At 48.6% G+C, this 27,165-nt stretch overlaps 1 protein-coding gene across 9 annotated transcripts in view; it reads left to right on the top strand.

Annotated features, from left to right (window-relative positions):
• LOC119956767 (protein mono-ADP-ribosyltransferase PARP6) overlaps positions 1 to 23,702 on the top strand; it is a 133,373-nt gene extending 109,671 nt beyond the window's left edge. For 3 of the 9 annotated variants that reach the window (XM_038784151.1, XM_038784147.1, XM_038784154.1), the window contains 8 exons: positions 745 to 793; positions 2,215 to 2,327; positions 6,354 to 6,426; positions 9,049 to 9,118; positions 11,065 to 11,147; positions 20,217 to 20,280; positions 21,024 to 21,108; positions 23,231 to 23,702. In XM_038784151.1, the coding sequence (XP_038640079.1) occupies positions 745 to 793; positions 2,215 to 2,327; positions 6,354 to 6,426; positions 9,049 to 9,118; positions 11,065 to 11,147; positions 20,217 to 20,280; positions 21,024 to 21,108; positions 23,231 to 23,333 (640 nt within the window). In that variant the 3' untranslated portion in view covers positions 23,334 to 23,702. Of the gene's footprint in view, positions 1 to 744; positions 794 to 2,214; positions 2,328 to 6,353; positions 6,427 to 9,017; positions 9,119 to 11,064; positions 11,148 to 20,216; positions 20,281 to 21,023; positions 21,109 to 23,230 lie in introns of those variants that run through there. The other 6 variants (XM_038784152.1, XM_038784149.1, XM_038784153.1 and 3 more) reach the window with 4 other exon arrangements.
• Positions 23,703 to 27,165: the final 3,463 nt, after the last annotated feature.

Genomic DNA, 27,165 nt, shown 5'->3' with positions numbered 1-27,165 from the left:
GTGCAGATATCTCGGAGGATCGTAGGGTAGGAGGAGATAGGGACTGGCAAGAGGGATATGAGAACAAGGATGAGGGGTTTAAAATCATGAAGTTGCTTGATCGGGAGCCAATCTAGCTCAGGGACCACAGGGATGATAGGGGAATGGGAATATTTAAAAAGCAGACTGGGCCAATGCGGGAATGCAACTTTCCAATCAACTCCCAGTGTACGCCAGACAGGAAGATTAGACTTCAGCCTCTATCCTTTGAGGATACGAGTCTGGGACTTCCCATGATGGTTAGTGTCAATGTAGGGGGGCCTAAAGGGTTTGAATTTCGTCTTGAGGTGCCAAAAATTTCCTCGGAGATCCTCCCACTTGGCTACGGTCATTTCTGCATGCAAACAAAGTTGCAACTGACCTTTCAATGATTACAGTTTGACCCTCGGTGCTTGTCCAGCCCCAGCATGACTCCCTTTTACAAGTACTTCATTGATTGTTAAAGCACCTCGGGGCACCCTGAGATGGTGACAGGCTCTATATAAATGCAATTTCTATCTGAAAAAGACTGGGGTCCATTGCAGTAAGCACAACTATTAATAAGCACATAGAAACCTGCCCTTCCCAATGTCATGGTTTTCAGTAAACCATTTCCAGTAAAATGTTGTTAATCTTGGACCTTTACCCTTCCGTGGGAGGATATTTAGCTGTGGGGGGGAATAACACATGGAAATTTAGCAACACAAACCTCTGTTTATTTTCTAGGATCATCTCAAGCAACAGGTCACACATTGTGAAACTACCATTGAGCAGAGTAAGTGATTTCATTCCATTAAATAATGACAGTTAATTTTGTTGTATGTGTTCATAATGACATAAAGGCATCGATCGTTCCGAAGGGACGGTGCAAACACGCTGTGGGTGAATTTTTACGTTTCTAGGCACATGTGAACAAATAAACATGACCAGAATGCTTGAGGACATCAGGGCTGTGCATTTGTGCTCTGCCCCAGGCTGCAGTGAAACTGACACTTTCCTCAAAGTAATGGCACGCTGCTGAGTTTAAAGGCATGTTACAAACAAAACTTGGCTCAGTTTATCATGTTGTTTCACGAAGAGCATTGTTTAAATGGAGAGTGGTATTTTGGACTAACGCAAAATGCTGGAAATCTGGAGTAAAGCCATTGGGCCGGGATTTCCCCAGTCCCCCAGCCGAGTGTTTCTCGGCTGGGCCGTTCGCTCACGGCAGGATTCTATCTTCCCGCCGCTTGTCAATGAGGTTCCTCACTGAAAACCACCCCTCGCTGCCGGGAAATCCGCTGGCGGGGGGGTGGGCACCGTCAGCAGGAAAAGTGAATCCCAATGATCAGAGAATTCCGACCAATGTGTTGGAAATACTCGGCAGGTCAGACAGCTTCTGCGGAGAGAGAAATAGTTACCGTTTCCACTGTCAGAATGACTAAATCTGCTTGCTTGACTGCATGAGCATTGGAAGTAGCAGGCGTGATTCAGCGATCCCGTTGCGTTCGGTTCGGTCACTTGACTCACTCTGCCCAGCGCGATCTGGACCTTGCCCTCGCCGGAATTACCTGCCGACCGGGACGCACCGGCCGTGCACACAAGACCTCGCCAGGGCGCCGTTTAGTACTGGCCCACACAGACGTGGGCCAGGTGAAACGGCAGCTGGGGAGACGGCAATAGACTGGGAGACCCTATGTGGTCAAGGAGGAAGCAGGGAGCACCCTGGCACTCACCTTGGTACTTAGGCACCTCCCCGAACAGGCGCCGGAATGTGGCGACTCGGGGCTTTTCACAGTAACTTCATTTGAAGCCTACGTGTGTCGATAAGCGATTTTCATTTTTCATTTCATTTCACCTTAGAACTGCCAACATGGCACCCTGGCAGTGCTGCCCGGGCACCTTGGGCCTGGGAGGGGCCTTTCCAAGTGGAGGTAATGTGAGGGGGGGGGGCTACCGGGGCCTATCCATGGTTGGGGGAGGTGATGACGGGGGAGGGGGGGGGAGGGTGGGGTTCAAAGAGCCAGGGAGATCTGAAAGCGGTGGGGGGGGGGGGGGGGGTGGTAGATTGGGGCTGCCGGATAAAACGGTGCCCCGATCTGCGAGAAGATTGCCAGCGGGAAATGCCTCCAAGTGTGGCCTCGGTCCCCGAGAGAGCTCGGGCACCTGCGCTCAGAGCTGTGACTTTGTGAATCTGCCATGTCTTTTTCTTCACAGCAGTTGAAATTCATGCACACATCGCATCAGTTCCTCCTACTGAGCAGCCCGCCAGCCAAGGAAGCTCGTTTTCGCACAGCCAAAAAGCTCTACGGCAGCACCTTCGCTTTCCAGTGAGTTTCACAACTTTGTCTTGCTGACGTGGTAAAACGAGAACAAACAAAGTCATGAGCAAGGGACTTCTAAAATATCTTGTCGGTTGTTATATTTTCCCATTCCCCTGGGTGCAGCGCTTTTTAAATGATTATTGTGCGAAACGCACTGCCTCAAAGGGTGGCGGAGGCCGATTTCATCGTAACTTTCAGAGGGGATTTGGAGTGCTTGAAAAAAAAAAACACAGGGCTATGGGGAAAGAGCTGGGAAGTGGGACGAATTGGTTAGCACCGTCAAAGGATTGGCACAGACACAGTGGCGCAGATCGTCCATTACCGCTGAGGTACCCAGATGGCGGATGCCCCCAGCCCCTCACCCTAAGCCTCCCGTGTAAGTGGCCAAGGCTGGTACAGTGGTTAGAACTGTTGCCTCACAGCTCCAGGGACCCGAGTCCAATCCCGCCCCGGGTGATTGTGTGGAGTTTGCACCTATTCCCCCCGTGTCCGCGTGGGTTTCCTCCGGGTGCACCGGTTTCCTCCCACAGTCCAAAGATGTGTGGGTTAGGTGGATTGGCCACGCTAAATTGCCCCTTAGTGACCAAAGACTTACAGGTTAATTGGGGTGATTGGGTGAGGGCCGGGGGGGGGGGGGGGGGGGGGGGGGTGGGGGGGGGGGGGGCTCTTTCGAAGGGCCGTTGCAGAATCGATGGACCGGGTGGCCTCCTTCTGCAAAGTAGGGACCCAGCTTCTTACTGTTTAATCGTTTTGGGCTCCAGCTTAAATCAGAGTGACAATCCGGCGCCGGTTCCCACTCCACGGGAGATTTAGTCAATGAGTGACTGTAGTTCTCTGTGATCGTGTACTACGTACAGAGGAAGCCTCGCAGAAAGGTACAAGTGAGCCAATCATTTTCAGCATTGTTAATGAGAGAACGGGGCTCAAATATTTGCCCATACTTCAATTCAGTATCCGTTAGCGACCCTGCCAGCAGCGAGCTGAGTGAGATGACCGGAGATATTATTCCAAGTTTTACGAGTTGCAGTATTCATCTTTGCAAAATCAGCGAAAAGTGGTTGCCAGCCGTTAATACCAATAACAGGACACAGAGCAAATCCGCAATGACAGCTGTGCAATAGGCTGTACAATTATATAAAAGAGGCTGGTTTTGCTCCATTGGCTGGAGAGCTGATTCGTGATCCAGAGTGAGGCCAACAGCGTGGGTTCAATTCCCGTACCAGCTGAGGTTATTCATAAAAGTTCTGTGGTGATATGCATCACTGTAAATACACAAGGGGTTAATGTAAATACACTACGACTAAGTGAACACTAGAGGGAGCACCAGAGACGTCATGACACGCAGACATACAGCTAATGAACACATAGAATAGGACACGACCAATGGGCTGTCAAGACACCCAGAGGTGACACGGCCACAAGGGGGCATTACACAACCCATATATAAGGACAGGGCACACTTGCTCTGTCTCTTTCCCCAGGCGACACTTAGAAAGTAGGACAGGGGCAGATCAGAAGCATCACACCCACCACGTGGCTTAGAGCAGACTGGTTTGTTAGACTGAGTTACTATAGCAAGATTAGCAGGAGAGTCAAACTCATAGAGAACTGTGCTAATGGTTCAATAAATCACATTGAACTTACTTCAAAGTCTGGATTACCTTTTGGTCAAAGCTGCATCGCGTTGCAGCCTGTGTTATCCCAGAGTACATTACAGAACAGATCCCGTAGAATTCCTACAGTGCAGAAGGAGGCCATTCAACAATCGAGTCTGCACCGACCATTTGAGAGAGCACTCTACCCAGGCCCATTCCCCGCCTTAATCCCGTAATCCCATAACCCCACCTAACCTGCACACCTTTGGACACTAAGGGGCAATTTAGCATGGCCAATCCACATAACCTGCACATCTTTGGACTGTGGGAGGAAACCCACGCAGACACCAGGGAGCACGTGCTAAATCCACACAGACAGTCACCTGAGGCCTAAATTGAACCCAGGCCCCTGGTGCCGTGAGTCAGCACCGCTAACCACCATGCCATCCGCCTAGTTAACCTTGCCCCTCATCTGAGGTGTGGTGATCCTCGGGTTAAATCACCACCAGTCAGCTCTCCCCACCTCATCAAAGGGAAAAGCAGCCTATGGTCACCTGGGACTATGACGGGCTTTATTTATTATTACAATTACATAGCATTGAATTGCTATCATTAGTGAGGGCCGCAACTTTTGAGATTTCTGCTGAGAGTCATGGGCATTTTTGCTGGTCCACCAAATGTTCCGTCCTGCCTCTGATGGGTTCCGCTGTGGGCGAGAGAAAATAACAGATTTTGGAAAATCCAGGCCGCAATCTCGGCACATCCATTTTTGTCTCAGAAGAACATAAGAACATAAGAACTAGGAACAGGAGTAGGCCATATGGCCCCTCGAGCCTGCTCCGCCATTCAATGAGATCATGGCTGATCTTTTGTGGACTCAGCTCCACTTTCCGGCCCGAACACCATAACCCTTAATCCCTTTCTTCTTCAAAAAACTATCTAACTTTACCTTAAAAACATTTAATGAAGGAGCCTCAATTGCTTCACTGGGCAAGGAATTCCATAGATTCACAACCCTTTGGGTGAAGAAGTTCCTCCTAAACTCAGTCCTAAATCTACTTCCCCTTATTTTGAGGCTATGTCCCCTAGTTCTGCTTTCACCCGCCAGTGGAAACAACCTGCCCGCATCTATCCTATCTATTCCCTTCATAATTTTATATGTTTCTATAAGATCCCCCCCTCATCCTTTTAAATTCCAACGAGTACAGTCCCAGTCTACTCAACCTCTCCTCGTAATCCAACCCCTTCAGCTCTGGGATTAACCTAGTGAATCTCCTCTGCACACCCTCCAGTGCCAGTACGTCCTTTCTCAAGTAAGGAGACCAAAACTGAACACAATACTCCAGGTGTGGCCTCACTAACACCTTATACAATTGCAGCATAACCTCCCTAGTCTTAAACTCCATCCTTCTAGCAATGAAGGACAAAATCCAATTTGCCTTCTTAATCACCTGTTGCACCTGTAAACCAACTTTCTGTGACTCATGCACTAGCACACCCAGGTCTCTCTGCACAGCAGCATGCTTTAATATTTTATCGTTTAAATAATAATCCCGTTTGCTGTTATTCCTACCAAAATGGATAACCTCACATTTGTCAACATTGTATTCCATCTGCCAGACCCTAAACCATTCACTTAACCTATCAAAATCCCTCTGTAGACTTCCAGTATCCTCTGCACTTTTCGCTTTACCACTCATCTTAGTGTCATAGCAAACTTGGACACATTGCCCTTGGTCCCCAACTCCAAATCATCCATGTGAACTCAATGAATTACCTCACTTTAGTTACATGAATAAAGGCAAATTTACGCACTAATCCTACCAAGAATGAGATGAATAAGCATCATGTTTGCCGAGGGACTGGTTAGAGTGTGGAAAAGTTGAGGTATAAAAGATATGTTTGAGGTGAAGCTATATAAACATACGAGGGAGTGAGGAATACGTTGATAGGGTGAGATAATTAAGTTGAAAGGAGGCACTTGTGGAGCAAAACGACAGCTTTGGGCCAACTGGCCTATTTCTTTCGCTGTAACTTGTCCAGGACATCTGTTGCAATTCCTCACCTTCACAATCTGCCACGGGATCACTTACATCCATGGGGAGAGGGAGATCCTTCTTTGCCGTGCCAGCCAATTTGTAGCAAACGCTGCCAATTCTGCACATCCCTCAGTGCTGAACTGAACCTAGATGATATGCACAAGCCCTGGAGTGGGGCTGGAACGGGTAACCTGCTGAGTCGGAGGCAAGGCTGGACCTTAAACAGCCTCCCGACGTTTGCCTTTCTGTGCGACTGACCTGAAGCACCTTCTTTGTCAAAGGTGGAGTAACATCTGCAACTAATGCTGTCACTTTCTAGACGTGTTGAGGATTGAAGCATTTTGCTACCTGATGAATTTGTGCTAACCGTTGACGCTCTCTCTTCGATTCTTTAACAGTGGCTCACACATTGAGAACTGGCATTCTATTCTGAGGAATGGCCTAGTCAATGCTTCTTATACAAAATTACAAGTAAGTATCCCCTCGTGAATGGGATGAAAGAATACCAGTTGCCTCCCCATTGTCTCGAGGATATACAGAACATTCTCTCAGTTAGAATTTCGCGGTCAGTTATTTCTCCTTGCTTTCAAAATGATGCATCAAGATGGAGAGGCTGCAGAAGAGATTGACTAAGAGAATAACGGGGATGGTAGGCTATAGTTATAAAGGAAAAATTGGGGGAATCTTCCATTGGGAAAAAGTAGATCTGATCAAGATGTTCAACGTTACGAAGGGCGCTGAGAAGGTAGTGTGTTTCAAGTATACCAAGTTAAGGGCGGCACGGTGGCACAGTGGTTAGCGCTGCTGCCTCACGGCACGGAAGACCTGGGTTCGATCCCGGCCCCGGGTCACTGTCCGTGTGGAGTTTGCACATTCTCCCCGTGTCTGCGTGCGTCTCACCCCCCACAACCCAAAGATGTGCAGGGGAGGTGGATTGGCCACGCTAAATTGCCTCTTAATTGGAAGAAAAGGAATTGGGCACACTAAATTTATCTTTTAAAAATGTATACTAAGTTAGCAAGGGGAGAGATACATTTTAAGAGCACCAAAAGAGGAGGGGTCAGGAGAATTTTATTTTTAAAGTAGAAAGCAGTTAGAGTATGGAATGTCGATCCAGAAAAGACTGCAAGCATTATCCAGTGTCGTTTTTTTGGTCAATGTTGAAAAATAAGAAAATGGAATGATACGGAGAAAGGGAAAATGATTAGGGCCGAGTAGATCATTCTTTCAGAGGGTCAACCCAGGTGCGATGGACTGAATGGCCATCTCTATCCTGTAAACCTCTATGATTTGAGCATGATCGTGTTAAGATGACAGGTTGACAGAATGGCTAATCAGTGGGAGCAAATAGATAGCAAACTGGCCTGATGCTGAGTGCTGCAGTCCCAGCCTTTCCTTATTGATCTTGCCAGCTCTGTTTGATCAAGGGGTAGTTCTACATGGGTGTGGCACCATTCTCGGATGTTGGGTACCTGGCAGAGAGAATCGGATTTTCCGCACTCTCAGTACTTTGTAATAACTCCCAAGAGTTTCACACCCCAGTATTTTCTACGCCAGATTTGTTGCTAATTCGTAATTATGTTCCATATGGTGTTGAACCCAAAGCAGTGTGATATTCTGCAGCGCTAAACACCCCTTAGAAAAAAGTTTACGAGTGCGACCCAATCTGATACAGGCAGCCAATTGTCAAGATGATGCTTACTTGGGAGGCCAGTTTGATAAATTTGCTTTTGAATACCTGCGACTTTCCTTCCTGATTCCTTTCCCAATTTCAGGATTGCCGCCTTCTACACCAGTCTCCAGTTCCCCCCCCCTCCCCCCCACATGTTGGTGGGAAGATGGGCGAAAGAGACTAAATTATGGGTTTGACAACAATGGTTGTGCCCTTGCCTCGAAGCTGGTTGACAGGAAGTGCACCTATATCAGGGTGACATAACTGATGACGCTTCCCATGTCCCAAGCCTCCCAAAACAGCCACCGCCTACCTCCCCCTCCCCGCCCCCTCCGGCATCCCACCCCACCACCTCACTCGGGAAAAGCATACTCGGGATTGCATATGGAGCAGAGGTTGGGTGAAATCTTGACCAAAATGAATGGTCAAGGAGTGAGATCCAAAGATGCTGAGTGAAGGTGGGAAGGACTGCGGTGAGCGAGAAAGGACAGAATTCCACACAGTGCGGTGGCTAAACGCAGCATGCATAAACTGCATGGATTACTCTCCACTTACCTGGATGAGTGCAGCTCCAATGACACTCGAGTAGCTCGACACCATCCAGTTTGCTTGATTGGCACCTTTTCCACAAATATTCGCTCGATCCGCCGTCGCACAGTCGCAGCCGCGTGCACCATCTACAGGATGCCCTGCAGCTACTCACCTAGGCTCCTTTGACAGCACCTTCAAACCCATGGCACTCTACCACCCAGAAGGGCAAGGGTAGCAGACACATGGGGAACACCACCACCTGCAAGTTCACCTCCAAATTCACTCACCCTCCTGACTTAGATCTATGTCGCCGTTCCTTGGCTGCCGTTGGGTCAAAGTCTTGGAAGTCCCTTCCTAACAGCACCGTGGGAGTACCTACACCACAGGGAATGCAGCGGTTCAAGAAGGCAGCTCACCTCCACCTTGTCAACTGCAATTAGGGATTGGAAATAAATGTTGGCCTAGCCAGCAACGCCCTGCGTCCCACAAATACATTTAGAAAATTGCAAGGGGAGGGACTCCAAATGATAACATCGATGTTTGAGCTCGAAGCCTTTTTACCAGCTAGCGTTGAGATTAAATGTGCCGAATATAGTTTCAAATAATAATAATAAAGGGCAGGTAATTCAAGAAAAGGAGAAGTCGTTCGCAGGGAACAGTGGAATTTACCCTTTTGTAAAGAGTAGCGAATCATTAACATGAATAGTCTCCCCCGAGAATGTTTTGATTTCAGTCAGAGCTCCATATGTTTTGTACAGTACTAGGCATGACGTTCATACTCCATGCAGCTTGCTGTCCATGCAGATATTGTGATATACTTAAGCCTTTGATTACAGTCCAAATATTTACTCATCTATAGTCGTAATGGTCACACTGCTGTCTCTTACAAGCTGCACGGTGCAGCCTATGGCAAAGGAATCTATCTCAGCCCAATCTCCAGCATTTCTTTTGGATACTCAGGTAAGTGAGCTTTCTCTGCACATCATTTCAGCTGCTTAGAGGCAAGTTTAAACTGTCATCAGCTCTTAAATATAAAGCTTCCACCTCAAGTGGTCCACCATTTCGATCTGCTCTATTGCAGAACAAATGGAGGGCGTTTTTCCAATAGATAGACATATAGAAAATAGGAGCATGGGTAGTCCATTCGGCCCCATGAGCCTGCTGCACCGTTCACTATAATAATGGTCGTGCCTCTGTCTCAACATCATACTCCTGCTCTTTCCCCATACCTCTTGATACCTTTAGATTCCAGAAATCCATCTAATTCCTTCTTAAGGACATTCAGTGATTTGACCGCCACAGCCTTCTGGGGTAGAGAATTCCACAAGGTTCACCACCCTCTGGATGAAGAGCTTTCTCCTCATCACGGTCCTAAATGGCCGACCCCGTATCCTGAGACCGTGACCCCTTGTCCTAGATCCTCCCCCCACTCCCAGCCAAAAGAAACCACTACTCTGAATCCAGTCAGTCCGGGCCCTGTCAGAATTTCATATGTTTCAATGAGATCCCCTCTCATTCTTCTAAATCCCAGTGAATACAGGCCCTGTCGCCCCAATCTCTCCTCATATGACAATCCTGCCATCTCAGGAATCAGTCTGGTGAACCTGCACTGCGCTCCCTCAATGGAAACTATATCCTTTCTTAGATAAGGAGACTAAAACTGCACACAATGCTCCAGGTGTGGTCTCATCAAGGCCCTGTACGCAAAACATCCTTCCTCTTGTACTCCTAGAGTGCCTGTAGTTCCTAGTTCTCCTATTCTGGATTAGGCTACGTGCACTATTGAGGTTCTGAGCAGTGGATCAGTCTCTTAGACTTAGACTTAGAACATACAGTGCAGAAGGAGGCCATTCGGCCCATCAAGTCTGGACTGACCCATTTAAGCCCTCACTTCCACCCTATCCCAATAACCCGATAACACCTCCTCACCTTTTTGGTCACTAAGGGCAATTTATCATGGCCAATCCACCTAGCCTGCATGTCTTTGGAAATTAGTTTTGCAATAAATACATCAGGAGCTTTGGAGGAAATTTTCACTGGGCGCTGTTTTAATCTATTCATTAACTAATGAAGTCAGGCTTAGGTTGGCAATAAAACTGATCATAAAGGAATGTCATAGAAGTGTGCCCGTGTGCTTGTTACAAATATGGCTGACAGCAACTTTAACCCCCTTCATTTCCAACTAATTCTCTTGATACGCATTAGGCAGTACAAAATTTGACTAGTGCTGAAAAAAGACTCACCCTGTCAAAGCTTTCCATCTTGCACTCATCAGGGCACTTCGCAAGAGTGCCAAATTGTAAAGCGGACAACAATTTATACTTCTCACGCAGAATGTTATTGCGTCATGCATTAACACAACCTTCAACCAAGGTTGTCAAGGGGTATGGATCGAAGGCAAGTGAATTGAGTTATCAGATAGAGCAACCATGTTCTAGCTGAATAGCGGGACAGGCATGAGAGGCAAAATGTTTACCTTGCTATTCAAGGTCCCGCTGCTGTTTTTTCTTTGTTACCTGTGATGTCAAAAAAAGTCGTTGATTAAAGGTCAGCTATTTGCAGACGATATGGATTAATCCATTTTAATAGATTCAAAACCAAAACATGTACATTGAGATGCACTTTCCAACCGGACATGCTCGAAAAGTGAGCACTGAACAGACTCACACTCTGTGTGCTTGTTTGAAAGGCTGCGTTAGAAAGGAATTTGGTGTGAGTGCATCGGCCACCTGCGCATGAATTGTGCCAGTCAGTCAGAGAACACACTCCACTCAAAACCTGTAGCCCACTGCGTTCTGCTGGCATTTCCTGTATCTGTTTTCTGAAATCATTTGTAGAAGAAAGAAAGCTCTGTGATCATTCTTTCCATTGTGAAGCGGGGCATTAAACAAATATTTCCTTCGTAGGAATGGGCAAAGGACAGCATCGCATGCCATCAAAGGATGAACTGGTGCTCCGCTACAATCGGATGAACACGATTCCCCAGGTATTAGTACCTCACTTCCTCCTTGGTCCCTGCAAGAATAGACCCTGACTGCAAAACGTCCTAAGTATTTGCCCATGTGCATGATTCAGTATTCTCGTTAAGGTGGATGATTGAGTAGATATAGTGGTTTCCGGGTTTAGGATCGAAGCAGCATAATTTCATCAGGTGTATCTTCCAGCCAAAGATGGAAGATGACTTCCCTTTTACATTTCAGTTTCCTCATTTTATCGCTTTTCTGCTGACTTAAGTGCACCGCCAACTCGGGCAATTCAATTCAAAATGAGTGTCAGCCTGGTGGGTATTGCAACTTTGTTCTTATGGACCTCCTCGCTGGGGATTCTAGGGTCTAGAATACGGATGTACTGGTTAGCTGTCTATTTGCTTTGTATCCTTAAGGCCACGGCTCAAGTGTGGCCTCATTCAGTCCTGGGGTCAGTTACACTTTGAAAGCTTCTGTGGACTGACATCTATCGAGAGTCGCACCCTGTTGTAACTGACCTGACGGTTCTGTCCTGCACTCGGTGGGTATGCTAAGAGTTTCGTCAGCGCATCCTGCCATTTCCAATGTCCAGCCCATGCATGTTGTGGGGGTTTTGCTAATCCAGTTGACACCACAATGCTCACTTTTTCACCCTCAATCAAATGGCGGGAATTTACAGTCCCACCGATGATTGCCACCCCACTGTGGGTTCCCTGGGGGCAGAGGATGTGAACAATGGGAAATCCCATTGACTGTGGCGGGGCTGAAAGATACTGCCAACGGCCAATGGCAGGCTCCTCCACTGTTGTGATACATGGCAAGGGATTGGGATGGGGAGGGGGGGTGGAGAGGGGTGGGGGAGGGTACAAATCCCACCAAAAGTCTTTCATGGTAACTTTTTTTCCACCAATCCCTCCGGTTTTCATTTGTTTCATAAGGCTCAATTTCGACAAGCTTTCTCGAGTGGATTCCCAGGCGAGCACTGGGGAGAGTTTCCCAATTGCGCTTAACGCAGTGGGGTGAGCTGTAGTTAGTGGGAGGACTCTGGGTCACCACAGATTGTAAGCGTTAAGTACCAGTGGCAGGGATGGATGGTTGGTTGGAAAGAGGGAGTTCAAGGGCAACTGGTCAACTTCAGGCGGGGATTCTCCGTCCCGGCGGCCGGCCAACGGGGTTTCCCATTGTGGGCAACCCTGACGCCGTCGGGAAACCCGTGGGCGTGAGTGGGCTGCCGGCGAAGCGGACGTTCCCGCCAATGGAGAATCCAGCTGATGGTCTTGATGCTGTTACCACCCACAGCAGATACAATTTGCTAAGCAAGCCATATCATAGATAAAGCTTGACTTATTGATCATAACCCTTTTTGTTCGTACTCTGAAATGAGAAGAAACCTACTGATCCCAGTAGCATGCAATTCAACAAACACTTTGGGATTGTAAAATTGAAAGATTTATTAGCAAGAAGAAAAATAACTTAAGCACACAATATTAAAGTTACACAATGAAAGCATTCTTGCAAAGCAAACCCCCCCCCCCCAAAAAAAAACTTGGTCACAATACATATGTAAACACCTTGGTAACACTCCTTCATAGTTTTTAAATATAAAAAGGCAGTAATATTACCCAAGCCAAAACTGCTGCCACTTTAGTGCCTCATGGCTTCGTCACTCGCATCCACTCTGTTGTGGAAATCGAAGAATATTCAGAAATAAGACTGCTTTCTGCAACAAAACTATTTTCTGGCTTGACAGTATGGCCTTCGCCCAGCACAGAGCTGTTCCCAGGAGGTCTCCCCCACATAACCAACCCAACTCAACTCAACATCTTTCCTCAAATATACCTTTTCCCTTTCACCTTTGCTTCCATTGCCCTCAGCAACTCTTTCAACTTAGCTTTTCCAAAATATTAAAAATCTTTCACGTTTTTTTCAATTGCTTCCACTTTCGGGTCAAAAAAAACTCAATAACCTACCCTCGATTACTCATGAAACCGGCGCAAGCTATAAAAACATTTTCTTCCTTTTGAAATTTAATAACTGGACAGTCAACTGCTGAGATGAGAGGTGGCTCCCCAGGTGGGGGAAATGTTCCACGTTTGGTCGGGTTTCTCCGTTGATCCCGATGGAGGGAGAGACCGGATCTTGCCTGATCTGAGAGCGGTTTTATGGTATGAACATAGAACATAGAAAAATACAGCACAGAACAGGCCCTTCGGCCCACGATGTTGTGCCGAACTTTTGTCCAAGGTTAATCATAGATTATCATAGAATTTTGGACAGTAAGGGTAATTTATTATGGCCAATCCACCCAACCTGCACATCTTTGGGCTGTGTGAGGAAACCGGAGCACCCGGAGGAAACCCACGCACACACGGGGAGGATGTGCAGACTCCACACAGACAGTGACCCAAGCCGAAATTGAACCTGGGACCCTGGAGCTGCGAAGCAATTTTGCTATCCACAATGCTACTGTGCTGCCTTAAGAACAAATTAATCTAAGCTCCATTATTCTACCCTAATCCATGTACCTAATAGCCGCTTGTAGGTCCCTAACATTTCTGACTCAACTACTTCTACAGACAGTGCATTCCATGCCCCCACTACTCTCTGGATAAAGAACCTACCTCTGACATCCCCCCTATATCTTCCACCATTCACCTTAAATTTATGTCCCCTTGTAATGGTTGGTTCCACCCGGGGAAAAAGTCTCTAACTGTCTACTCTATCTATTCCCCTGATCATCTTAAAAACCTCTATCAAGTTGCCCCTCATCCTTCTCCGTTCTAATGAGATAAGGTATGCTTCCGTGGAGGTGTCAAGCATGGCTTGGAGATTCTCTTCCAAGAAAGTGGAGATGGCGATGCGATCTAGGATTTCAACCAGTTGAGTTTGAAAAGCTTTCCGTTCATCCTGTAGACAATGTCCTCTCCACTAGGAAGCCTGCTCTTGACAAGGTGAAGGATGGCAATGATGAAGATGGAGAAAAGGATGGGGGCGATGGCGCACCCCTGCTTGACTCCAATCTTGACCTTGAAGGTTTCTGTTTTATTTCCGTCGGTGAGGACTGTCACCGACATCTTGTTGTGGAAGACTCGGACGATGTTGATGAATTTCTCTGGACAGCCGGCATTTGACAAGGTCTTCCGATTGACTGAGTCAAAAGCCTTGGTCGGATCGTTGAAGGTCATGTAGAGTGGTTGACGTTGCTCATGGAGTTTCTCTTGAAGTTGTTGAGCATTCAAATCAGGTTCGCTGTTCCACAGTTTGGTCAGAAGTCACGTTGCCTTTCTGGAATGATTCCTTCTAAGACTGGGAGAAGTTCGCTAGCATTAGATTCAGGCGATGATCTTCCTGGCAATGGTAAGTAGGGAGATTCCTCGGTAATTCCCAGGCTTGGCTTTGTCTCTTTTCTTGCAGGTTGCGGCAATGACCGCATCCCTGAGATTGGCAGGAATGTTTTCTCTCTCCCAGATTTTCAGGAGCAGCTGATGGAGTTGACAGGTGACCTCTCTTCCTCCGAGATTGAAAATCTCTGCTGGAATCCCAGCCACTTGTGTGGCCTTTCCATTTTTCATGTGTTTAATGGCTCCTGGAGACCTGTTTTCACTTTCAGAAGATCCACCTTCTTTCTTCAATAGTAGATCAGTGATGTTGTGTGTCTGTTGAATATGCCACCTGGACATGTCACACACCATCCAGGCCTGCCCTACCATTGAATACAGCATTCAACACTAACATGCATTAGTAAGGAGATTGGGGACAGAGAATTTGGTCTGTTTTCCTGCCAAACTCCGAGTGGGAAACTCTCCACATTCCCATGCCCACCACAGGGCTTCGTGTCAAACTGGAAGAATTCCTCCCAATATGTCTATTTGTTCCCTTTTGAGATACATCAGGATTGCCTCCTTCTTGATTAGGTTTTAATATAATAGAATTTACAGTGCAGAAGGAGGCCATTCAGCCCATTGAGTCTGCACCAGCTCTTGGAAAGAGCACCCTACCTAAGGTCAACAACTCCACCCTATCCCCATAACCCCACCCAACACTAAGGGCAATTTTGGACACTAAGGCCAATTTATCATGGCCAATCCACCTAACCTGCACATCTTTGGACTGTGGGAGGAAACCGGAGCACCTGGAGGAAACTCACGCACACACGGGCAGGATGTGCAAACTCCGCACAGACAGTAATCCAAGCCGGAATCGAACCTGGGACCCTGGAGCTGTGAAGCGATTGTGCTATCCACAATGCTACCGTGCTGTTACCACGATAGGTGGTTAACTCATATATATTTAAGGAGATAGTTTTTGTGTCACGATGGCAGTAGTGTTGGTTAGTTGAGTGCGTTCATGCACGGTTGTGTCTGACTCCGCGTCCTGTTTGGAATCATGGGCATTTTTCCGCTCCTGTTTTCAGAGGGCGGAAATGGCGGAGAGTCGAGCAGGCACCCCGAAATGGCTTTTACGCCACCAGAATATCCCCGCTTGATTGGCCCCGTCCCACTGCTAACGACAGAAAGGAAACCCCGACTTCGAAGGTCGGCATCCCCGTTTGCAGCGATTTTAATTACGCATATCTGGACTTTACACCTGATGGGCTGCCCCCACCCTACGTTAAACTGTCCATTCTCGGCAGCATGAGGGCACATCGACGTGAATCGCAACAGCTCCGTCATGAGGTGTACCTGACGATCAGAACCCGCTCAAGGCGCATATATGGGCGTGGTCCCCAAACAGGAGAGAGTCATGTCCGGACAGTACCCGGGCACTGCCTGGGCTCTGTTTGCAACACTTCTCCTTCCCCTGGGGCAGTGGACATTCCAAAGAACAAAGAAAAATTATACCACAGGAACAGGCCCTTTGGCCGTCCAAGCCTGCGCCGATCCAGATCCTCTATCTAAAACTGTCGCCTATTTTCTAAGGATCGGTATCCCTCTGCTCCCTGCCCATTCATGTGTCTAGATACATCTTAAGTGACGCTATTGTGCCCGCCTCTACCACTTCCACTGGCAATGCGTTCCAGGCACCCACCACCCTCTGCGTAAAGAACCTTCCACGCATATCTCCCTTAAACTTTTCCCCTCTCACCTTGAACTCGTGACTCCTGGTAATTGAGTCCCCCACTCTGGGGAAAAAGCTTCTTGCCAGAGAAGCAGAGAAGCCGATACCTTTCATGATTTTGTAGACCTCAATGAGGTCCCTTCTTTGGGGAGATAATGGGGGATTCCGTTGCGGGGGTGGGGGGGGATGTTCGATGATGGGGTTGGTGCCAGTGGTTCCGTGTTGGAGGAAGGGGCGGTTCTGTAGTGGGGGAGTTTCCATTTTATTTGTCATCAAGGCCGTGCCAACATGTTAAAAGCTGACGATGCTGGTGGGGTGGGCTCATTCAGGTTGTGGCTCCCATCCCATGGATCGGTTTGGACAAGGGGCCGAATTCTCCCATATTTTTTTCGGAGTGTCAGTCTCTGACTGAAAATTGGCTCATTTGGCTCTCCAGCTGCACAGCCGAGTTTTTAGACCAGATTTCCCGGAACTCGGAAAAGAAAATCAGTGGGTGCGGTTCACGATATGAATTTGGCAGGGAGGGGCCTGATCCACAGGCATTGGAATCATTGGGATCATCTTCAAAGGACCCTCGATCAGCACAGAAAGTAAATGCCGCACCCCCCCACTGCACTCGGACAAAGTGGAACCCCCCCTCACAAGCATCAATGGACACCCCACTCCCTCTCGGCCCACCACCATCACAGCACAAGCAACGGGGCTCTTTTCCCACGCCCCCAACTACAATGCCAACCTGCCACCCCTACCCCTCGCTGGTATCTGGGCTCCCCCCACCAATCTTCACAGGCATCGAGACGGCTCCCTCCATCCCACAATCACAGTCTCGGGAACCACACCCATCCCCCCATAGGGGCACCCCTCCTGTGGGGCTACTCAGAGGGCCCACCCATGGCACTGTCCCGGCACAGGTTGGCAATGCCCCTTTCCACGGAGGGCTGTACATACAGTGGATTTTGAACAGCAGCCCCGATCTCTGCAACCCTCTGCTCCCCCCCCCCCCCCCCCCCGTTTTCTGGACACCCCCTTCATCCCACAACCTGGGTCCACCCCCTCACCCTTCCTCTAATGGGCAAGACCCCTGGCAATGCCAGCCTGGCACCCAGGCACCTTAACGCTGCCAACCTGGCATGCTGGCACTGCCACCTGGGCTAGGGCCCACCGACAGGGTGCCTAGGTGTCACTGCCAAGGTGCCCAGGTGTCGGCGGAGTGCCAGGGTACTACCCTGTCCCCGATATGTGTTGTGGCTCATTTAAATATGCTGATCTGGACCATGCCCGGCGATGTGATATGGATCGCGCCGGGTCACTCGCGATCGCAAAGCCAGGTTTGGGGTTCGCGCGGGATTCACCCCTTGCGCCCAATACGGCGGCTGAACCGCACTCAGCATCTCCTTTGTTGCCAATACCGCACCTGTGCAGTTGCATCCATTGCGAACCATCGTTACCGGAGCCACTTTTCGGCAGGGTGCACGTCACCACTGGCTCTGGATTTGGAGATCTTCCAGTGCCGGGAGCATCATGTTAAAAACTTTTAACAATCACACAGCTCACCCCAAACCTCACAGGGAGGGCTCGAAAGAACACAAGTAGGATCCACTCTGCACCCGACCCCCCACCCAACACACCCCCCCCCCCCCCCCATCACCACCAAGTAAAATAACACAGCACGTCGGTGTCTTTTTCAAAATTTATTCCCGGATGAACCATCGAGGGAGGTGATTGGGGAGAGAGCGCGACAGCAGGGAAGACTGGGACAAGGGTATGGCCGCGCTCTGATTGCCCACCTGCCATGGGGCTCAGGATGAAATTTCAGACTCACCAAAGATTAGCTCAGACAGATGGTACATTGGTTGCTTTCTGTTTTTTTCTGTGGCATTAAGTCCCTTATTTGGGGGGGGGGAGGTGGGGGGGTGCAATCAGATTCATTATTGAAAGTCATGAAGACTGCCAGAAAGCACTGTTTATGAGGGTGGATTTCTGTCTTCTGCGAAGCCATTTTGGCAGCCACCTTGCACTGACAGGAGTTACAGTGATTCCAAAATACCTTCGACACTTCGAGTTCTGTCATTCGGCTGCTGGCTAATGGTCTTCAGTTGAACCGTAGATCTTTGAATCGTTGTTGAATAGTTCCTCTGGTCACAGAGGATTGTTGGGGGGAGGAGGAGGGGGGGGGGGGGGGGAGTTGTCTGTTGAGTCCTAATATAATTCAGAGACTTATGAGCAATTGCACTTAATTTAATATTTCACTGCACAGAAATTAGGCAGGAGTGAGCTTTGGGTGAGGCGATGGGGATGGAGGAGAGAAGGGGGTGGGGGGGAGTGCGTGGGGAGTGAATGTAGTTGCCTGGCTCCACCAAACCTGCAGTTGGACATTTCATGGTTTTCTGTTCACCTTCCTGGTGGCCACGGTTTTTTACGTGTTTTTTAAACAAATTTAGCTACCTACAGGCTCTGCGGGAAATTGGGTTGAGAGCTGCCTGACGGTGGTTCAACCGCGAATTGAAATGTGTCTGGTGGGTGGCCGTTTGTTAAAAGTGGCGCAGGTTCATTAAAACCCTGGACTGGGTTTCGATTGCCTGAAGTAGAAGGAGAGGAATGTTCCACAGTAATTTCTGCCCACACCCCTCTCAAAACTAATAGCCAAAGCATTTAGTCTCTTCGGTCGTTTTTTGGCCTCTCCTAAGACATGACCTGGTTGCAGGGGAGCGGATGTTGTTGGCGTAATTTCATACTCGTATACTGTTTTTCTTAACCCTTTGGGGAATAGTGGGTGGAATTGATGGAAGGATTTCCAAGCTGATTATCAGCCCGTTGGACCATGTTGAATACTCCTTCCGTGGCCACCACTGGCATTGGACTCTATCCCCGGTGCTTCTGGTCCAACAGTCGGGGCGTTACCCATTGCGTCACAAGGCCTCCCTTGGGGAGGGGGGAGGAAATGTCCAGTCACAATTCTCCAGCAGTCATGAATGAAGGATAGGCTTGATGGAGCAGCTCGTTGCTGCTCCTCATCTTCAATTAAACAGAAAAGGGAAACAGAAACATGTTTTCCTTGGAACAGAGGAGACTGAGGGGGGACATGACTGAGAGGTATAAAATTATGAGGGGCTTAGATAGAAGAGACAGAAAGAAACTTCTCCCATTGGTGGATGGATCAATGACCTGGGGGGGCTTAGATTTAAGGTCAGGGGCAGGAGGTTTAGAGGGGATGAGAGGAAAAACCTTTTCACCCAGAGGGTGGTGGGAGTCTGGAACTCGCTGCCTGAAAGGGTGGTGGAGGCAGAGACCCTCATAACATTGAAGAAGTATTTCGATGTGCACTTGTGATGCCAAGGCAGACAAGGCTATGGGCCAAGTGCTGGAAAATTGGGATTAGAATAATTAGGTGGTTGTTTTTGACCAACGCAGACGCGATGGGCCAAAGAACCTTTCCTGTGCTGCAAACCTCTATGACTCAATGATATGTGTGCAGTGGAGGAAGTTGAAGATAAACACCATTCCCATCGTATTGATGGCAATGACATTGCACCTTCCTTTAAAAGTTGAGATAGTGGCATAGATGCAATGGACTAGTAATCAAGACTAATACTCTGGGGCCATGGGTTCAAATCCAACAAAGGTAACTGCTATAATTTAATGATATGGAGATCCCGCCGTTGGACTGGGGTGGGCACAGTAAGAAGTCTAACAACACCAGGCTAAAGACCACCAGGTTTGTTTGGAATCACGAGCTTTCAGAGCACAGCTCCTGATCAAGGAGCTACGCTCCGAAAGCTAGTGATTCCAAACAAACTTGTCGGACTTTAACCTGGTGTTGTTCGACTTTTTTTTTGCGATAATTTAAATTCAATCAACAAACACTAAATAAAGTTAGTCCCAGCAATGGTGAGCATGAAACTATCATCGATTGTTGTGCTAAACCCATCCCATTGACATCCTTACGTGGCCTGGCCTACATGTGACTCCAGAGCGCAGAGTTCAGTTAATCTTTGCGTTATCCTTACGTTAATGTTTGAATTTTCCTTCTGCAGACGAGACCCATTCAGTCCAGATTCCTACAGAGTCGAAACCTGAATTGTATAGCACTTTGTGAAGGTAGGAATCATCTTTGTTTCCGAGCATCCGAGTGTACAGCATTCCAGGCTTTATGAATAGGGGCATGGCCTACAAAAATAAGGCGCTGACGTACTCCCGATCATTCAGAATTAAGCGAATGTGTAACCACTATAAATTCACACTCTACATTACTGTGTCCCTGTGGGCTCCATCTGTGAGCCGTTGCGTGGCTCTGCCCACAGGGGGAGATGAGGAGCATGTACAGGGCTCCGCCCTTGGCTCCGCCCCCAGCACGAAGTATAAGTGCTGCGGTCCTGCGAGTCCGCCCTCAGTTCAGTATAGTCGCAGGCAGGCTCAGTTGTAAGCCGATTAAAGCCGTAGTTTACTCCAACTCGTGTCTCTGAGTGAATTGATGGTCGCATCACCAGTTTACCAACAAAATCTGATCATCGATTTAATAGCTTTGGATCTCAGGAAGTGCATGCGCACATGCAGGAAATTCATGGAGGGGAGCCATTTTGTTTTGCAATGGGGCCATGCGTACTTTGAAAATCCCTGGAGTAATGCATTTATACCGAACGCTGGGATTTTATTATCAATACTAATCATCAAGGAGAAAACTGTTTGAAAAATGGTTGTCTCCCAGAAGATTTCTCCTAAACTTTGCATGATTTAGTTGAGATTGTCAAGGAGCTTGCGTTGGAACAGCTATGTCAGTGAGACTGGATGTCATATTTCTTTATAACCAGGCCCCTTGGTGATTTTTATTTTCTATCCCTTAGTTATAACTTCAAAAGATCTCCAGAAACATGGGAACATCTGGGTCTGTCCTGTGTCCGATCATGTCTGCACTCGCTTCTTTTTTGTGTGAGTAACGTGAACCACGTGAGGTTGAGCCTAATCTCGATGATTATATTGAGTTTGCCGAAAAATGTTGGTCTGATTTCAGGGTGATGCTGAAGTCACGATTCCGGCCAGAAGCTGGGGGTGACGTCAACTGGTCCGTGGCCCTTTCACTTCCCAAGGTCTAGGTTTGAGCGTGGACCAGATGGATTGGGAAGGATAAGGCACACCACGTGGTTACTGAAGTGCTACCATCTTTTAGTCTCCACTGACATCTGAAAACATGGGTGGGGTTCTCCATTGGCCGACGCAAAAATCGTAATTGTCGATCGCCGGAGAATCGATTCCGCGCCCAAATCGAGGCCAGTTTGACGCCAGTCGGCCATGCCCCGCCCCCTTGGAAATTATGTCATCGCGTCATGCGCACCTTTGCAACGCCGTTGGCGCGTCATCGGCCGGCCCTTCCGTGATGCTCCACTCCCGATGGGTCGAGTCTTTGCCGTGCGGGGAACCCAGGGTGGCGGCTGTGGCCTGTGTCTAGCGCCGCCACACTGGGCCAGGATCCGTGCCCCGCTGGCGGGGGGGGAGGGCTTTGCGAAGGATGGGAGGACTGGTGGGGGGTGGCCAGGGGGTGGGCTTTGGGGTCACGGATGGTGGGTCGGGTCCACGCACAGCCGTCGCCATGTTGTATGGTGCGACTGCTGCAGGTAGTCAGTCGTGCGCATGCGCAGCCAGGGTTCCGGCCTTTCCCCGGCTGTTTTCAGGCGGGAGTTTCACCGGCGACGCTGCTAACCCCCCACTGGTCTCGGTGAGGGTTTCATGCTGAATTTTTGGTCGTAAAAGACCACACAAGCTTCGTTGGTGTCATCACTTAGTCGCTGAAACGGAAAATCCAGCCCCATATCTTTGCAATGTCCACATGCCTAAAGGGCACAATAGCCCAGTCATTACGGCGGACCTCATTGTTAGTTTGATACGCTGACTGTAGTGCAGTAGTGAGTGATGTGACTTTTGGATACGTATGTGTAGAGTCAGAGAATAAAACCATAGAATACCTACAGTGCAGAAGGAGGCCATTCAGCCCTTCGAGTGAAAGAGCGTCCTACCTGGGCCCAATCCCCCACCTATCCCCTTATTCTCACAGAGGGACAATTTAGCATGTCCAATCCACCTAACCACAGTGCTAACCACTGTGCCACCCTGCCGCCCCAAACATGCGCATGATTACATAGGGTGGAATCCTCTTTCTCGTGGCGAGCTTGGAGCTGTGTAGGACATATAATTTGGTGCGATGGTGACGTGTCTGAACCCTGACATCTTCCTGCCCCCGGGGTTTTGTGAGGGAGGTGGCTGGAACCTGCCTGATCGAAGGGTTGGGTATTGGGCCCTCCTGCCGACCTCCTCCGCACACCTCTCCCTCCAAGCCCCTCTGACCCGTGGCCTGCCTGCGATAGTAAGGCAGCAGCCGTCCGGGCTTCTGGCAGCAGCCACTGCCTCCCCAGTGGCACTGTGGAGCACAAGAGCATCTGATTGACCAGCAGCTCTCGGTCGGCGAGACTTCCATCCCAACCGGGGTCCAGCGGAAGACCCTGTGCTGTCCTTGGCACTGCCTGATTGGTTTGCAGTTCGGCCTTACAGTAAAGAGACTGGGGGGGGGGGGGGGGGGGGGGGGGGATGGGGGGGGGGGGGGGGGGGGGTAGAGGGGTTTATCGTCAGCTCTCCAGCTGGCAGTGAAGGCCCCTGATTTCCCAAAAGGATTCTGCCCACACACACTGCAACAAATAACAAACTTTCAGGGAAGAACCCTGTCACACATTGTCTGCTCCGGCCTATCTGTGACTCTGGCACCATGCTGCACGGTTGGCTGTTGAATGCCGGTGTTGCTCACATGTCGAATAGATAAAAGGTCCCAGAGTAATCACATTTTCAAATGGCAACGCCAACGGGTTTGAGATTCGGCATCAGTCCAATTTAAAATGGGTTAACTCCTCTGTTTCGGGCAGCATTGTTTCGATGTACTTTGAGCATCAGGAGTACCAAATCTCTGATTTCCGAAATATAAGCTGGTTCTTTGAATCTCATTTTCTAGACAGCCGATGCGTTGCTCAGGACATTACGCCCTTTTTTTCTTCTTTTTTTTTTGCAGGTATGAAGACGGGCAAGTTGGCGATGCCAACATCAATACTCAGGATCCCAAAATCCAGAAGGAAATAATGCGTGTGATTGGCACTCAGGTCTGCACAAGCTGAGTCCCAGAGGGATGCTTAAGAAAAATTCCAAAGGATGCCCCACAGACTTGAGACCTGTCACAGTCATTCCCAATCTTCCTATCCTGGCTTTTGCAAGGAGTCTTTATAAATATTTTCAGCAGAAATGATTTTTTTTAAACAAAAAAACAGGATAAGAGAGAAGTCAGACTTGGTTTGTCGTTCATGATGCATCAGTGCTCTAATGGTATTTTATATTTAAATATATATATATTATATATATAATATATAGTATATATATTTAAATATATATATATAATTGTGGCTTTTTTTTGTATGTCTGTACTGTGTATGTTTGACCAGAAAATATCATCAATTATGTGTATGAAAAAATAAATATTTTGCACAATTCTGAGTGGGTAGGTGTTATTTTTTGATTGCTTTAAATACTTTTAAAGCGCAACGTGGAGGATTCCGTCGCAGTTCTGTCTTTTAATTTTAAGTCTGTTCCTTCATTGCTAGAGGAATGGAGTTTAAAAAGGGGGAAGTTACGTTGCAGCTGCATGGGGTGCTGGTAAGGATACACCTGGAGTATTGTGTACAGTGTTATGGGCCAGGGTTTAGAGAACCCCAAAGTGTATCATGGCGTTCACCTGGCCCACAACTTTTAATAGATGGTGGTTATCATAGAATCTACAGTGCAGAAGGAGGCCTTTCGGCCCATCGAGTCTGCACCGGCTCCTGGAAAGAGCACCCTACCCAAGGTCAACACCTCCACCCTATCCCCATAACCCAGTAACCCCACCCAACACTAAGGGCAATTTTGGACACTAAGGGCAATTATCATGGTCAATCCACCTAACCTGCACATCTTTGGACTGTGGGAGGAAACCGGAGGACCCGGAGGAAACCCACGCACACATGGGGAGGATGTGCAGAACCTGGGACCCTGGAGCTGTGAAGCAATTGTGCTATCCACAATGCTACCGTGCTGGGGAGCACAAAGGCCTATTTTACAGGTGTGATGCAACAGAGAACTAAAAGTATGTTTAAACAAAAACAATGTTTATTCTATTACTCTATTAACATTTTTAAACAAACACAGTAAACATCTTAGCAACCATCTACTAAAATACTCCCCCCAAAGAATACATTACTCTATAAGTAACCTTAATCTTTCCTTACAACATCCAGGGGCTGGTTTTGCACACGGCTAAATCGCTAGTTTTGAAAGCAGACCTAGGCAGGCCAGCAGCACGGTTCAATTCTCATACCAGCCTCCCCGAACAGGCGGCAGAATGTGGTGGCGAGGGGCTTTTCACAGTAACTTCATTTGAAGCCTACTTGTGACAAAAAGTGATTTTCATTTCATAAGACAAAATACCCGTTTTAACACAGAGATCAGGGGCGAAATTCTCCGACCCCCAGCAGGGTCGGAGAATCGCCTGGGGCCGCCGAAAATCCTGCCCTCGCCGTGGCAGAGATTCTCCGCCACCCGGGAATTGGCGGGGGCGGGAATCTCGCCACTCCGATCGGCGAGGCCCCTGCGGCGATTCTCCGGCCCGCGATGGGCCGAAGTCCCGCCGCTGGGAGGCCTCTCCCGCCGCCGAGGTTTGAACCACCTCTGGTGGCGGCGGGATCGGCGGCGCGACCGGGCCCCCGGGGTCCTGGGGGGGGGCGCGGGGCGATCAGGAAAGTCTGCTGGCGCCGGTTTTTGCGCCAGTCTTCTGGTGCCAACTGCTCCGGCGCTGGCCTAGCCCCCAAAGGTGTGGAGAATTCCGCACCTTTGGGGAGGCCTGACCCCGGAGTGGTTGGCGCCACTCCCCAACACCGGGACCCCCCGTCACGCCGGGTAGGGGAGAATCCCGCCCCAGGTTTAAATTTACTACTGAGTGCAGTTATCACTTTGACATCCTCAAATGATCTGGAGACAGTCATATAAGTGATCCTTATAAAGCTGTTGGCTTTGCCAGCTCGCAAAACAAAACTAAAACACACTGTAGCTGCCTGCTCAAAAACGAAAGTGAAAGACAGACAGCCCAGCTCCACCCACCCTCTGACATCACTGCAGCTATCTGACAAACACCCATTTCTTAAAGGTATACCCACTACAGCTATTCGATAAACACCTATTTCCTAAAGGTACTTGCACATGACAATGGTCTCCTTATTTGAGAAAGGATGTACTGGCACTGGAAGAGGTGCGGAGGAGATTCACTAGGTTGATTCCGGAGTTGAGAGGATTGGCTTATGAGGAGAGGCTGAGAAGACTGGGACTATACTCATTGGAATTTAGAAGAATGAATGGGAATCTTCCAGAAACATATGAAGGAAATAGATAAGATAGAAGCAGGGAGGTTGTTTCCACTGGCTGGTGAAACTAGAACTAGGGGTCATTGCCTCAAAGTAATGGAGAGCAGATTTAGGACTGAGTTGAGGAGGAACTGCTTCACCCAAAGGGTTGTGAATCTGTGGAATTCCGTGCCCAGTGTGTTATGTTCTGTATTATGGCCGTAGTAAAGATCAACACAGATCATCTTGTTCTTCGACTACTAGTGTAATTTATTAACAAGATAAACATGTGAAAAGATAACTGACTAACTATGATACAAATTGGAGCAAAATATAATGAATTTTAATGAATTTTCCTGGAGCTACTTCTAGTGCGTCCATCCTCTTGTACGACTTACTACCAATTGCTGGATATCTCTAATCACATTGCAGATCTCTATCGCCACCAGCTGGTTGAAGGTCACATCGATAACTATATACATAACTGTGCACAGGCATATCACCACACAGTGAAGCAGTTGAGGTTACCTCATTGAATTGTTTTAAGGCCAAGATTGACAGATTTTTGAACAGGAAAGGAATTAAGGGAGAGTGGGCGGGTAAGTGCCGAGTCAACAAAAAGATCAGCCATGATCTTTTGAATGGCAGAGAAGGCTCGAGGGGTCAGATGGCCGACTCCTGCTCCTAGGTCTTATGTTCTTATATGAGGACAGTGCACTACATTAGCGGCAGTCTGAAAAAAAAAATCAGGCCTTCCTTTTGCTTAGATGCCCGTCACATTTCTTTTTGATTAGCATCTAGTTCATGGTCATCAACTGCAAACCTTTTGATGCCAACCAGCCTTGCTAACTTAAAAAGTTCACCTATAATTTTGAATGCAAAATAGGTCAGCTCAGTTGGTAACACTGGTTACCGATGTGAACGCTAAGTTGACCTTTAGTGTCCCAACATGTGTAAGTTAGGCGGGGTTACAGGGATAGGGCGGGGAGTCGGGCCTAGGTAGTGTACTCTTTCAGAGGGTCGGTGCAGACCTGATGGGCTGAATGGCCTCCTGCTGCACTGTAAATTTGGATGCGCTCTATGATTCAGAAGGCTGACGATTCAGATCCCACTCCAGAGACCCAAGCACAAAGGTCATGATTGACATCCCACTGAAGGGAGGGTTGAACTGTTGGGGCAGTTGCATGGCAGTTCACCCCCTCCCCACCCCAACCGTGGGTTCCCAAGTGACGGGGGTGCAGACAATGCAAAAACCTGGTGACAGCGGAGGAATGGAAGGTCCCGCCCCCGTCCAAAGACGGACCGCCTTTTCCCACCGCAAAGCACTCTGCGTGGATGCAGCGGCGGGTGGGGGGGGGGAGAAGTGGAGGGTGGTATAGAAAATCCCACCAGCTGTCTTGTTGGATGAGATGTTAGACTGAGGGCACCTGCCCCATCAGGTGAATGTAAAAGGTCCCATGGCACGATATTTGCAAAGCAGGGCAGCTATCCACATTGTCCTGGCCATTAAATAACACCACAGGAACAGATTACCTATTGGGTGCTGTACTTCCAGCATTGTAATTATAACAATACAATGAAG

This window comes from Scyliorhinus canicula, chromosome 24, assembly GCF_902713615.1.
Source record: "Scyliorhinus canicula chromosome 24, sScyCan1.1, whole genome shotgun sequence".
Taxonomy (NCBI): Eukaryota; Metazoa; Chordata; class Chondrichthyes; order Carcharhiniformes; family Scyliorhinidae; genus Scyliorhinus; species Scyliorhinus canicula.
The sequence above is the reverse complement of the archived record's forward strand: the minus strand, read 5'-3'. Positions and strand labels throughout refer to the sequence as shown.